Here is a 14,736-nt window from a genome sequence, read left to right on the forward strand (position 1 = left end):
TATAGAGCTACCACTATTTCTTTGTTAAACCTTCCCCAATGCTTCCTTTTAAAAAATTCCAGTGTGCCTGATATCCCCAGCTGTGGAAATAGGCAGCCTTTTATCCAATTTTCGTATGTGTCATCACATATATTGTTATCACTTAATTAAGTATAATTAGTTAGTAATATACATTCTTAAATTATTCTGTTATTTAATTATAGTAAACTAATGTAGTGTATTGTAACATCAGAATTCAGATGTAGTGTATTGGGGTGGTAAACGATATATAAGAAAATGAATATTAAGTCTAACTCAATCAAGAATACTAGCTTATAAGGAACTAAAAGATAAGGACGTTTCAAAATCATATACTCCAAAAAAATAAGTTACCACATTCAGCACCAATGTGAATACAAGAGTAGAATGGAACTGAGAAGACTGAGGACGGTGGGACAGTACGTATTAGGATAGTTCGAAATTGAAGGAGGATAAGGACACGCCAACGGCACATACAACATTTCCTTGAGTTGCATATGGAGAATGAAGAGGTCAATACAACATTGCATTGAGACTGAGAAGAGAACACAAACCTGGACATATATTCCAAGTTACTTTTATCTTATCAACATGAGATAACATATGGTAGGTGCCAAGACAAAATTAAATGTAGATTTTCTACTCCAGCAGCCACGGTTTAGATTGCATCTCTTCTCCTCCATCCATGTAAGCATTAATTCTTTTTCTTCATAACTCTTTTCCTCTACAACATCTGCGCCTGTTCCATACCATTAGAAATGAGGTGTGTCTCGCCATTGAAAACGAAGAGAAGGAAAAGATTGGGTGTATTTCAACTAAATTGCTCTCTGGAAAAAGCAAAACAATATCCTAAGTCAAGCTAGTGACAAAAATGGAAGAGCGTCCAAGGCTGAACAAGTGAGCGTATGTTTTTTATTTCTGTATCTTTGTTCTTAATTTGTTTGAAAAGAGAGAATGACTGTTACATAGGTGGAGAGAAGAGATGCAATCAAGCCGTTGAATTTTGAATTTTCATACGGACACGTGGCTTCAATCAATCTAGACCCCTAGCTCTTCGCCCTTCTACCTGGGAAGCTGGACCCAGATTTCTTCTTCTTCCAATTTGCTGTTTTAGGTAAATGACATTAAATAAAACCAGTTGAAGATACCAAATAGAAAATAGTAACTAAATCTGAAGCAAATTTCACATCTAAGTAAGTAATTTAATGTGAAGATAATATGCTATTATACCGTTTTATCTGTATTCCAAAAAACCATTCAGAGCTAATAATCTATATTGGCATTGTCTCCCTATATAATGAACACATTTATGATTCACATTTCATGAATAACTGTTTCATCAGTTTTTCTTTATCACATTTATATTTATTGGTTCACATTGCATTATTTGTTTTATCTTTAAATTATACTTGTGTCTTGAGCACATCCACCCTCTATCAGAAGTTTGTGATTCGTGGTAAGTTGATGCTAATGGTTTCAGTACTCTAGTCATGCAACTAGAGTATTAGGGCAGCCCAGTGCATAAAGTATTCCGTATTTACATAGGGTCCGATAAGGGCCGCACCCCAGGGATGTAATGTAGATGTATTAGTCCGTTAGCATTTTGTAGTGCAACTTTCTTTATTAAACATGTTATCAATTCTTTAGTTTGTAGTTTCTTGTTATTTTCTTTTTGGCTATTAAGTTTTATTTTATTTTATTGTATTAATGTAGTAAAAATCCAGATGGAAGGCAAAGAAAAGGGAATTTTCACAATAATATTGCTGATGATGTGGTGGAGTGCAGGGAATTGTATGATTTTCAATTCAACAGTTGCACAAGATGGGACAGGCAACTTCACAACAATAACTGATGCTATAAATGCAGCTCCTTCTCAGAGTGCAACACTATACTTTATACATGTCAAAGCAGGCCCTTACAATGAAAATGTCATTGTTCCTAATAATAAAACTAACATATGCCTTGTTGGTGATGGTATGGGAATCACCATAATTTCATCAAATAAAAGCGGCAGCTCAGTAGCTGGTACAGCAACATTAGGTATGTTATCTCTCCCTATTACCGGTCACATCAAGTACTCACCAATCAAGTCGTTTTTAGATACACTTATTGTTTTAATTAGTGAAGTGTTAACTAAAAGAACGTTGAAGAGGAGGTAAATAGTAGTTTGGACAAATACTTTAATCGTCACGGTTGTACAATAATCTTAGGAGACAGATAATATTGATCAAAGGAAAAAAAAAAAGGGAAATAAAATGTTTTAACGTATGGACTTCAACTATTGTCACATAAGTAAATTTTATTGAACAGGAGTATACGGAAAAGGTTTCATTGGAATGAAGATGACAATTAGAAATACCGCTGGAGCAGGAGCTGGACAATCTGCTGCATTGACTAGTGCAGCTTTTCATGGTTTCGCTTCATATTATCAATGTCGATTTGTGAGTTTCCAGGATACCATTTTCGCGCAAGTAGGGGCTCAATTTTTCAGAGAATGCGAAGTTTATGGCACAATAGATTTTATCTCTGGTGATGGACAAGCCATTTTTCAAAATAGTGTAGTTTATGCTAGAACACCTGTACCAGGACAAGAAGTCACAATAATTGCCCCAGGTTTAGACGGTATAACTACGAATCCAGGGCTAATTCTTCAGAATTGTACAATAACTCCTGCACCAGATTTTAAAAAATCAGCAGTGAAGAGTTACTTAGGCAGACCATGGAAAAACCAAGGAAGGGGAGTAGTTATGTCAAGTTTTATTGATGATTTCATAGACCTCCAAGGCTGGCTTCAAAAACCGGATGTCGCAAACACATATTTTGCAGAGTATGATAACAGAGGACCGGGGTCTAATACGACAGGAAGGGTAAATTGGTCAAAAGTCATCGATAAAACAGAAGCCTCCAAATTCACAGTGCGCAACTTCCTCCAAGGTGATAAATGGATTCCCAACATAATCCCATATTATCTAGATCTTAATGATGATGAGAATTCTGTTTAGGAATTCATTAATGTTTAAACATGCTTGCTTTTGATTTTTTGAAGTATTATTTATGCTCCTGAGATCTCTCGATTCCCATTATATTGAACTCTATTTGATGTCATATGAGTCGAGAAAGGGTGCCATATTACAATTAAAAGCAATTTGTTCTCCAAGATGCTATTCAATGTCTTTTAGGTGACAAACACACTACAGAATCAAGTTGGACAACTCAATAGGTCTAACAAGATGTAGAACTCAACTTTCACTATAACGAGATATTTTCACTTGCACAAAATTTGGCCTAAGTCAATTTTTAAAGTTAACTCATGAAGCGATGACACAGTAGCGCATCCAGAATTTTGGATTCGTGGGTGCTTAACTTTTTTTGACGTGCAGTTACTATCAATCACATAGTATAAGTGCACAACTATGAGAACATGTCGGTCAAAAAAGTTAATAAAAAATTCATATTAATATTGGACGTCTATAACAAAAAATATAACTGGCGAGATTTTTTTTTTTGATGGATTTTGCCACTCTAGAGGAATTGTTCATTTTTTGGAGTTTCTTTCAATCTTTGCTATAGAGAATTATTAGGTAAAACAGAAAAAGAAAAAAGGGGGAAGATAAAATAAAATTCAGGATAAATCCGAAAAGAAAATAAATAAAATAGTAGTATTGGTCAAAAAAGTAAATACCAGATAAAATAAAAAGACCTAATTTGGGGTAAAAGGAAGAAAGTAAAATTTAGCATGTTACGAGCGAGGTTCAAGCTCCCGCACCCTCACTTAATTGAGGCCGCTATTACCCTTCTTTGACCACAACACCCATCAACCTTTTTTTTCCTGGGTGTTTCCTGGCTTAATCTATCAATAGCTTCAAATTTTCTATATAACTATACATACCCTGTCTTTTTAGTTAATGGGTGCTGAAGCACCCACATTTAGTGTATAGATCCGCGCATGAACGATGACTATCGAAGATTATATAATGAGACAATATCTCATTCCCTCATTGGGTAAATCTTGAACACGGATTTATTCTCTCAATAATGTGGGCAGAGGCCGATCCAGGATTTCGAAAATATGGATGCACCATTGATACTTCAGGAAAACTAAAATAAAAGGATGTGTTGCTTTCAAATAAAAGGAAAAGAAAGGCTTAAAAATAAGAAATTAAAGCAGTAATTTTGAAGGGATTCGATCCCATGACCTTAAGTTAGCAAGAAATAAGGGGCCAAAACTAGTGAATCACTTTGCTTTTTTTGACCATGGGTGCCATCATCGCGAATTATGTGTACATAATATATTTGATATCGTCGGAGGACCACGGATTCACGTGAACCACAATTTACACCGTGGATCTGCCCCTGAATGTGGGACACATTAACATGCTCATAAGGAGATAGGAAACTCTAATTTGTTATGTATCAAATACAGAGAAATGTCACGGCCTCACATGATCTTGTGTTCCTAATTCTTCTAAGAATGTTTTCAGAAAAAAAAAAGAAATTGTTTACCTGTAAAACGGTACAGTTGAATTTATACGTGGTTTATAGATAAGTGAATTGATTTGATCCTATAATGATAAATAAATTAGACAAGAATGTAATACTTAGTGTTGAAATCGAGATAAGACAGTAGAAATCTTGATTCCGGGAGCAGAGATTTCGGAGGCAGAAATAATAATGTAAATAAGCAAGAAAGTAAAATGTTATTGAGCTTTGAACAAAGTATAGTGTATGCTTGTTAGAAAATTCATGTCCTTTACAATGGCTGTAGAGCTCACTATTTATAGTTGCACCTAGGAAATAAGGTCCTAGGATCAAGCCCCTCTTAAATAAAAATTATGAGGGCCATTGAAAAATGTGTAATGTTAGGCAGTAAATCCCATATTCTATGTAACAGACCGTGTACTTAAGACTATAGAATATTCTCCATTAAATGCTACCGGGTGGCAAGTATTTAATTCGCCTTTATGAATACCATTCTTTTCGAGATTGTTGCCTCCGGACCAGACCGTCTTCTATCTTCGGCTCCACGTGTTGTTTTCTCATGCTTTAATATGAACATATTTTACCCTATACAGATAGTCCCCCTGCTTTCCGGTGGTATAACCTTGTCTCACCGGGAAGTTTGTAAAGATACCTTTTTTGGTGAAAATTGCTCTGACCCCCTCTGAAAAGTTTTTGACGATTGATTAGACGCACGTCTCTCCGTATTTAATCCCCGAACATGTGTCATCCCACGATTCGGCAACACTTTTGCCGGTTATCGAGGTAATTATGGCCACGATTTTAGCCGCATATTTATTTAATTATACACATCTAACTTTTTCATTTACACTTCATAATTATCCAAACTCTCTCAAACTCTCTTTACTCAACTCATACTTGTCCTCAACTTTCTCTAATTTTCTTCTTCAGAAAAAGCTTTTTTCTCCCTTATGCTAACAATGGCCTCTTCTTCCAGAAATCCTAGTTCCTCAAAGAACAAAGGTAGTGCTAATGATGTTGCTCCTCCCACGGTGAGCACCATTATTCTAAGAAAACTTATCACAACTAAGGACTTCGAAGAGAAGTATCCTTCCACTAACCATCGCACATGGGATGTTGGCGTGTATCCTTCTTCCATCCGTCTTTCTAGCGTTCCTGTTGTGAAGAAAAATTGTCGTTGCCATGATTTAAACATCATAGCTCCTGACCTGGCAGAGCGGATAACCATATCAAGAAGGATTTCACGTATTTTTACACGTATCCCTTCAGTTTGGGACCGTTCTCCTTGAGCGGGGAGCTTGACTCTGTTGTCATGGAATTCTACATATGTTACTAGGTATGCCTGGAATAGGTTAGTCCTTATGTGTGGAGGATAATTACTTGCCTTCGGCGTCTGTGCCAGGAGACGGGAGAAGAGCTATTCTTGGCTCGATTAATGAACCTTTACTCCCCCAAGATTTTCCGCAAGGGAATGATAAATTTTAGTAAACATGGCTACCATGTTTTGCTAACCAACATGGATGATGACAACGACTGTGGGTGGATGGAACGGTTCGTTGGAGTTTTCACCAAGGACATCATTCAGGTCACGACTCCATCCATTCCGGAATTATGGAACCGTACTTGTAAGTTCACCGTTTGTCTTTTCTTCTAGTTAAAGATCTCCCCATGCTATTACTGATCCTTCTTCTTTCACTTATTTCAGGTGGACACCACCTAGGGTTGAAGGCTTGGACCAATGGGTCTAGAAGATTTTGGATGTCACTATGCCCGAGATCCGCACGTGGAAAGAACTCTTAAATATGGATGGAAGGCCAAAATTTATGGTAGGTCAAACTCATCTTAGTTTTACCATTCGTATAGGATAATTGATTAACCTTTCTCTCCTATTGAATTCAGGCTACCCCAAGGCTCAGTTGTCGTCCCCGAGGAGGACGTTTTGGCTGATCTTGCTGATGCAACAAGACTGCTGCATGAGGCTTTTACCCGAACAGGTGTCTCCAGACCTGCTTCTGGTGCATGGGCTTCTTCTCGGAGTCCCCGGTCATAGAACAAGCAACAAAAAAAGGTGACGTTCCTCAGCGGGCGGGAAAAAAAATAAAAAGGCGAAGAGTGCTGCGTCCGAGCCTTCTTCGGATGCTGTGGTGATTAGCGTTGCGCCTGAGCCAGTCATAGACACCATGTTGATCGACGATGATAGAGGATCCAGTGATGATGGGGCTTCTCTACATAGAAAACTTTGACTTTCACCAGCTCAACAAAATGCTCAATCTGTTGAGCTAGTTACGCCAACCGAAGATGACGCCCCGGCGCTCTGGAGGGAATATGATATTGTGGAAGATGCTAACTCTCTCTTCCAAGTTCTAGTCATCTTTCCCGGTACCATGAGGCTAGGTACTGGGTCTCTACCATTTTCGATTGATGAGCAACCAATAACCAGCACTATATTTGCCGCAACTACTTCTCAATCTATAACGCCATTAGCTTCATCTCCTTCATCGCCAACCTTGCTTTCACCACCAGCAACTGCTATATCACCTCCACCGGTCGCAGTTACCCAAGGGAGGATCTTCCTCTTCCCCAGTCCCCAGTTCATAGGAATTTGGGGCATAATTATTCTGCCCCCTCCGAAGATCCCCAAAGGAGGAGGAGCGTCACCCTATCGATTTCTACTGGATGCCATCTGCTGTCCCAACCGGTGGAGCTTGCTAATTATCTGAAGCCTCTGACTTCAGAAAAATATAGGAATAAAATACAAACTCTCTCGGGAGAGTGTTTGTTGAATAATGTCATGCGCAACGCAGCGACGGTATGATCTTTATTTCCTCTGTTGTTTCTTCTATCTTTGTTATAGCATGGTTTTGAGTTTGCATTTTCATTTTACAGACTAACTTCCTTACTTTCGAGGGCCTTCAAAGGTTAATTCTAGATAAGGAGGAACTCACCTCCGAGCAGGATAAACTATTGGTTGCGCGAGACCAGACTGCTGCTTGCCTCTCAGAATTGGAAGCACGAGCTACTGAGGCCGTTGAGTTGGAGGCTCGGTTGCAACAAAGTGAGCAAGAGGTAGCGACCCTTGGCCAAGAAGCTCCTCTATTAAGGGTACAATTGGAAAAGGCTAGGGCCAAGTGGGTTGAAGTCCACAATCTTGTTCTTGTTGCATCCGATCACGATGTGCCTCTACTGAAAGATTGAATAATTTGGAGGCAGATTTGAACTCCAAAGTTGAAGAAGTTTCTACTGCCGAGGAGAAGTATGACCGATTGGAAGAGAGGCATAAGAGAGCTATAGAGAATAACAAAGTTATTCACTCTCTCATCTGCGACCTCGATGCTAGCCTTCAAGCCATTAGGTCAGAGAGGAATTATCTTTCGACCGAGGTTGACCAGCTTAAGGAAGAGCTTCAGCGTCGAGCCTCATTGTTGAAAAAACATATTCTATGTATAGCATGAATAGAAAAACCTTGGAAGAGGCCAAAATGGGTATCATTGACTTTGATGCCAAAATCACTAAGGCCCATGAGCTGGAGTCAACTGTCCGAAGGGGTTTCCCAGTTCGGTCTGATGCTACCGACTCTTTTGAAACCTTTTTCAAGTTCTCAAAAACTGAAAAAAAATCGGAAGTTGATGATGCTGAAGTCCAAAATGGCGAAGGCAAAGATATTGAGCCGGCGGCGGATCCATCCACTTCTCCTTGGGGTGTAGATGCTTCTCTTTCCCTGGGTTCCGAAGATGCAGTAGCTTAGTTTTTGCTTTCTTTTCTTTACCATATCTTTGTACATGTACTGTTTGGCATGTTTATTGTGAATAAAATCATTTTTTCGTTTAAGCATCATGCAAGTTTTTCTCTTTGCGTACTTTCTATTTATGTATTGCACAAGTTTTTCTTTTTGTGTTCTTTTTGTTTAGGTATTCTCGCAAGTTTTCCGTGCCGAGATATGCGAGACTTTGGGTGTATTTTCCCCCGATAATATTTGGATTCCGGGCATAAGTTCTTCCGAAATCAACCCTTTAACGTGAGGGTTTCATAAGAGAGGGCCCTCTTATGTTTACGGTGCTCTTGAAGAGGACGTCTCCTGATCATTACGGCACTAGCATTTGAAGTACTTGTTTAACGTTCAAATGATAAAATTAATTCATCGATATGACAAGAAACAAGATAAAAATAAAAGGGCTTTACTTTATTCCTTCCATTTTCAAAAGTACATAAGCATTCATTGTGCTGAAAAGAAATTTTCATTACTTGTGGCTAACTTGTACAACTTGTTTCTACGAGGCTGACCACAGTCCCCTGTCCCAATGATACAACTTTATTTCTAGGTTTCGTGTTCTTGGTTGATGTGGCAGTTGTTGTTGCCATATTCTCATATAATCCCCTCAGTGTTCAATGCGAAAAATGCGAATTTGAACACTGGAATTTTTAGACCTTTGAAGACTCCACTAGTGAATGGTTAGATAATCTTCAGATCGATAGCAAACTTCACTTCCCCTTAGGAACGTATGCTATCAATACAAAGATTATCTAACAATCTCCCAGTGGCTTGCACTTGTGAACGATCTAGTAATCTTTGCTCGACAACAAACTTTACTTTCCGGTAGGAACTTTGCTACCGAGCAAAAAACTATCTAACCACTCCATAGTGGCTTACTTCTTGCATGCCTTGTCGTTTAAAGGTCTTATTTATGCCGACGAAGCTTCTTTTATAGTATGTTTTCCATTGCTGCCTCATCACAAACCATGCCATAATAACCCAGTTGGGACAAAAACTGGATGAAGGGAAAACGAGTGCATCACATACTTTCAGTATAGGCGAGGCTCGTCAGTAATAGTATCTCTTGAGGTGTGCCATATTCTAGTTGCTCGACAACTTTACCCCGTCTTGATTTTCCAACTCTTATGACCCTTTCCCGCCGACAGCTGAAACCCGGTAGGCCTCCTCCCATGTTGGACCTAGCTTCCCTGCATTGAGCTCCCGGGTGTTCTGAGTTACTTTCCTTAAAACCAAGTCTCCCACTTTGAAATAACGGAGGTTGGCTCTTCGATTATAATATCTTTCCATTCTCTGCTTTTGGGCTGCCATCCTTATATGCGCCAAGTCCCTGCGTTCATCGAGCAGTTCCAATTTGACTGACATTGCTTCATTGTTTGTTTCTTCGTCCGCCCTGAAAATATATCAAGGTAGGTTCCCCTACTTCCACCGGGATCAAGGCTTCTTCTCCGTACACAAGAGAGAAAGGAGTTTCCCCCGTGCTTGATTTGTCCGTTGTTCGATATGCCCATAGAACTCCTTTTAACTCTTCGGGCCATTTGCCTTTGGCCGCTTACAATCTCTTTTTGAGATTTTGAATAATTACCTTGTTTGTTAATTCTGCTTGACTGTTTGTGCTCGGGTGACAGGGTGACGATGTGATCCTTTTGATTTTTAAGTCTTTAAGGAATTTTATGACCTTTGCGCCTATAAATTGTGGCCCGTTGTCGCAGGCTATTTCTTTTGGTATCCCGAATCAGTAAATTATATTCTCCCACAAGCCATCTACCACTTCGCGTTCGCCGATCTTCTAATAAGGACCTACTTCAACCCACTTAGAAAAATAGTTAGTTAAAATAAAAAAAAAATTTACCTTACCAGAGGCCGGTGGTAGCGGACCGACTATATCCATCCCCCACTTCATGAACGGCCATGGTGACCAAACTGAGTGTAGTGGCTCTGCCGGTTGATGTACCAATGATGCGTAGCGTTCACATTTATCACATTTTTGAACATAAGCCTTGGCGTCTTGTTCCATCCAGGGCCAGTAGTATCCTTCCCTAATTAATTTTAACACTAAGGAATATGCGCCTGAGTGATTTCTTCAAATCTATTTGTGAACTTATTGCATAACATAGTTAGCTTCGGAAGTTCCCAAATATCGGGCCAACGGGCCTTGGAAAGATCTTATATACAATTGTCCTCTCTTGAAGCTATATCGAGCTGCCCGAGATGTGATCCACTCCCAATCCACACTCAACAATAAGTGGAAGAGGTCGGTGGAAGAATAGTACCCAACTATGAGTCGGGATCAATTTCCTCAGGGAGCTAAATGTGGGTGTTAGAGTGTACACTTGATGCGTGTAGAAGAAATAGCTTAAATATACTTCCAAACAAGTTGGTGTGGCAAATTACTTCTATAAACTACACTATTAATTATTAACTAGAGAGATGAAACTAGAATTTGACTAATTATTTTTGGTTGTTTTCAAATAGGTAAAAAGCCTAGGGATGTAACCTTCACCTAGGTGTTAGCCTAATGGGTTAATTACGTTAACACTTGTTTTAGTTATTGGGATGTATTATAGCTCTCAACACTAAATTACCCACTCTATACCTCTCGGTCATATAGTGATTTTTCCCAATTTAGCTTTCTCAAGCACAAATGAGTATCAAACCAAATAGTTGATATGAGCTCAAGTCGGATTTTTCTTATCTCTAATTCAAACCCTTTAATTAGGCTAATCAAAAGCTTAACTAGCCCAATTTCTTATTAGCCAAGTTTTTCTTGACTAAGTCTCTCTTTCTCAAGTAAAGACTAAGTTAAAAAGGCACGAATCAATATTTGCAACCATTAATTCTAAAATTAAAGCATGGACAAGGCTAAATAACAAACACTCAATCATAAACAAGTATTAAATTAATCATCCATAAGGTTTACACACTAGGGTTGGGTCACAGCCCTAGTAAATGTCTAGTTACTCATAGTAGAAACTGAAGAAACTAAATAAGAAATACTAATTAAAGCCATAATATAAAATTAAAATGATAAACTATGGTGTTTTTGTCCCAAAATGATCACAAATTACACAAAATGGTAAACTACAACTTCTACAGCTAAAAAAAACTTCAAAACATGACCTAAAAAAGTTATTCCCGTCTATTTATAGTGGCACAAAATTCGCTGACAAAATATCCCCCTTCGGGAGGTATTGCGGCCGCACAATTCCATGTGCGGTCCGCACTTTGCTTGAGTCAGCAGGTTGAAAGATTCTGCAGCCGCACAATTTGATTTGCAGTTGCACTTATACTTCTGCGGCCGCACAATTCAATGTGCGGTCCGCACTTCAGGTAAGGCTTCAGTCTTGGTCGTTTTGCACACTCTTTGAACTTTTTAAATTCCTGTCAGTGTGACCATGTTCAGCGACCGCACAAATTGTGTGCAGTATGCACTTCTTTTCAGTCCACCTCTGAGCTTCAACACCAGATTTGCGGCCGCAGAGAGAATTTTGTGGTCCGCGCTTTCTTCTGCGGGCCGGAGAAATACTTCTGCGGACCGCACTTTTGGTATGTTGCGCCCTTTTTTGTTTTATGAGCCAAGACACTCCTTTTTATTTGGATTTCTTCATTAGCGTCCAAATCTCCAACATTCCAGCAATTTACACACTTTCATTAGTTTTAGGAACATAAATCAACACTTTAGGACTAAAACTAAAGCAAGAAGATACTAATAAGTTGTCAAAATCCACACTTATCAACTCCCCCAAACTTAAGTCTTTGCTTGTACTCAACCAAATAGATTAGTTCCCACCTCCTCAGAGTGAAAGTTCATTACAATGAGTCAATGGTGAGCCATTCATACTCAGTTGGGACCAACAATTACCCACACTACTTATGTATTATCAACAATGTGACAAGTCAAGTATCATGCACATATTGTTCTAATGTGACATTTGAGCTTGAGGAATTTACTTTATTCATCAAGGACTCTTGTTCTATCATGTAGATCATGATGGACTCCAAACTATTCCTCATCTACCTTTCATTTGTCAAGCGCACTTCAAAAGTTAGCATTCAATCTTAAGATTCATGAAAGGTGCGCTCTTTTCACACAAAAGAATGTCACAAGTACGACTTCAAGTACCATAGGCTTGCCCCTTATGTAGATCACCACTAATGTAAGCTCACTCAGTTCGAAATTAATTAGGACTTCTTTCGGGTTGTAATGAAGGCCTTTGGATTGGGGTAGGATACCATATGAGTAAGTGGTTACGCCTTTCCTTAAGAATTCCAAATTTTCATTTCTTGGCTCACATTTACTGATACTTAGAGGCATTCTCTTTTCTTTTTTTTCTCTTGGGGGTTTGAGAGACTTGACATCACTCTTTCTTGTACATTTCATTCATTTTCTCCCTTATGCTCATGTTAGGTATAATTACCTCTTTTGGTTCCATCAACCCTTTCATTTATTCTCTTTCTTGCATTTTTCTTTTTGTTATTTTTCTTTTCTTGCCTTCTTTTTCATAGAGATCATTTCTTTCCTATTTTTGTTCCCTTGATACCTCTTTCAAATTCCTCAACTCTCCCCACAAACTTATGCCTTAAGCCACTTATTTCATAAGAGTGTTAAGGAAGGTCTGGATGCCAAGAGAGGATCACGACAAAATGGGCAAGGGCTTATATCATGGTTATCAAATGAGAAAGGCTAGATGCTCTAAGGGGGTTGACTAGGGATAACAACATTGTTTGGAAATAGAAAACTCAAACGGACCAAGGAAAGCCTACAATCATTTCCCAAACCAATAAAAACTTAGGATTTCGCCTTGAAGCACATTCGGGGCAAGTTCTAGACCATTTGCACGAGTACTTGGACTAGCAACAAATCACCTCACCCCTCACACACTAGACTGTAAAAGAGGATAGAGTCGAGAGCCTACAACAACCACAATCTAGTTAAAGATCACTATGGTCCAATAAACCACTCGATGATTACCAAAGTCAACTCAAGAGTCTTAAAGTCACTAACTAGAGTTATTTTTCTTTCAAAAATCTTGTTTCAAACCATAAGCTCGCAGTTAAGTCTGTTGGTACCAAATGAAGCATGAATAACTCTTTTTCGAGAGTGACTTGATTAGGCCTTTTATTCATTACTACTACTACTACTACTATTATTATTACCTAAACACAGAAACGGACCCAATCCTATAAGAAGGTTTTTACGCCATCCATCGTTGTGACGAGTCACCTGGTTCACACAAAACTACCTTTGGAATGAACCGTGGCATTAAGAAAACCAAAGATTTATTATCCATACAACTACGAAAAACACAAAAATAAACTACTAACATAAAAAGAAGCTACTAACAAAACAAAAACTTAAGTGGATAATTTAAAAAGTTAATGAACAATAACTACTAAAGATAGATAAACTACAAGTAAGAACAGAAACAGAATCATCCTATTATTACAGTCTGAATGTATCCAAATATGTCAATCAAATAAACTCCACCCTCCTAAATAAAAGTAAGCATTTGTCCCCAATGCTTAACAAAATAAGAGTGAAAAGAGAGAGGGTGAAGAAAACTCCATAAGGATCCTTGGACATCTTAGTGTCCCCAGCAACATCATATCTCGTTGGTTCAGCCAACTATATCTCATCATCATATCTGGAAGTGGTAGGAGTGGCAAACATCGCATGCACTGCCTCAGCAGTGTCGGCAGCAAGACATGGATTATCGGACTGACCAGCTTGTGCAACCGGTACAGATGGTGCAGATTGATCTGGGATAGACATGTTTGGGTCAAGTAACATATAAAAAGGTAGATCCCCAACCGTCGCAAGTCTGGTCACCTCCTTCCTTAGCTTATCCACTGATCTCTTTCTTGCCTGAGACTTCCTCGTCTTCTTCACTTCCTTGGCCAACTCCTCAATAACCGACCCGTGCTGTACAAGATTGTCCATGATCATCTTCTGGTTTTCCAAAATCTTCTTCAAATTCTCATCAAGATTAGTGGAGACTTATGGTGCATGTATAGAGGACTGCACTGCAATAGTACTAGATATGTCAGACAACTTTGAAGTAGCTGTCTGCATCCAGTTGTTGAGACTCGCAGAGCAGATAATGGAGTTGTAGGCATGGGCATTGGCCTCAGAGTTGTAGCAGGGGCTGCCTAGGGGCTGTGGTAGGACCTGAAGATGGAGGCGGAGGCATAGCAGTATCACTAGAAGAGGGCTCAACAGAGGTAGATGGAATGTCATCTATCTCAAAAACTACCACTGTCGGCTTATCAGACTGGCCCGTGGTGGTAGAAGGCTGAGCTCTCTTCTTTGGGTTGGTCGCATCCATTAATGAATACCAGTCAAATGGTTTCTTTGGATTCACCTTGGTATCATATGATCTTGGCTCCACCTTTGCATCAGTGAGGTACTTTGTGATAGTGTTTGGATAAGGGTAGGCCGTGTTAGTATGTTGTTCTACCAATTAAATGTT

The 14,736-nt window shown here is 39.0% G+C and overlaps 1 protein-coding gene across 1 annotated transcript; it reads left to right on the plus strand.

Annotated features, from left to right (window-relative positions):
• Positions 1-376: 376 nt before the first annotated feature.
• On the plus strand, positions 377-3,063 carry LOC104104904 (probable pectinesterase/pectinesterase inhibitor 40). The gene is made up of 3 exons (XM_070193084.1): positions 377-915; positions 1,732-2,058; positions 2,329-3,063. Exons 2-3 carry the CDS (start codon positions 1,743-1,745, stop codon positions 3,018-3,020), a joined length of 1,008 nt encoding a protein of 335 aa, XP_070049185.1. The 5' UTR covers positions 377-915; positions 1,732-1,742; the 3' UTR covers positions 3,021-3,063.
• Positions 3,064-14,736: the final 11,673 nt, after the last annotated feature.

Source organism: Nicotiana tomentosiformis, chromosome 2 (genome assembly GCF_000390325.3).
Source record: "Nicotiana tomentosiformis chromosome 2, ASM39032v3, whole genome shotgun sequence".
In the NCBI taxonomy this organism is placed as follows: Eukaryota; Viridiplantae; Streptophyta; class Magnoliopsida; order Solanales; family Solanaceae; genus Nicotiana; species Nicotiana tomentosiformis.

Excerpts from the sequence above, each read along its gene's own strand:
- LOC104104904 (XM_070193084.1), top strand. The coding sequence starts at position 1,743 with ATGGAAGGCAAAGAAAAGGGAATTTTCACAATAATATTGCTGATGATG. Across the intron at positions 2,059-2,328 it reads AGCTGGTACAGCAACATTAG|GAGTATACGGAAAAGGTTTC; the intron begins GTATGTTATCTC and ends TTTATTGAACAG.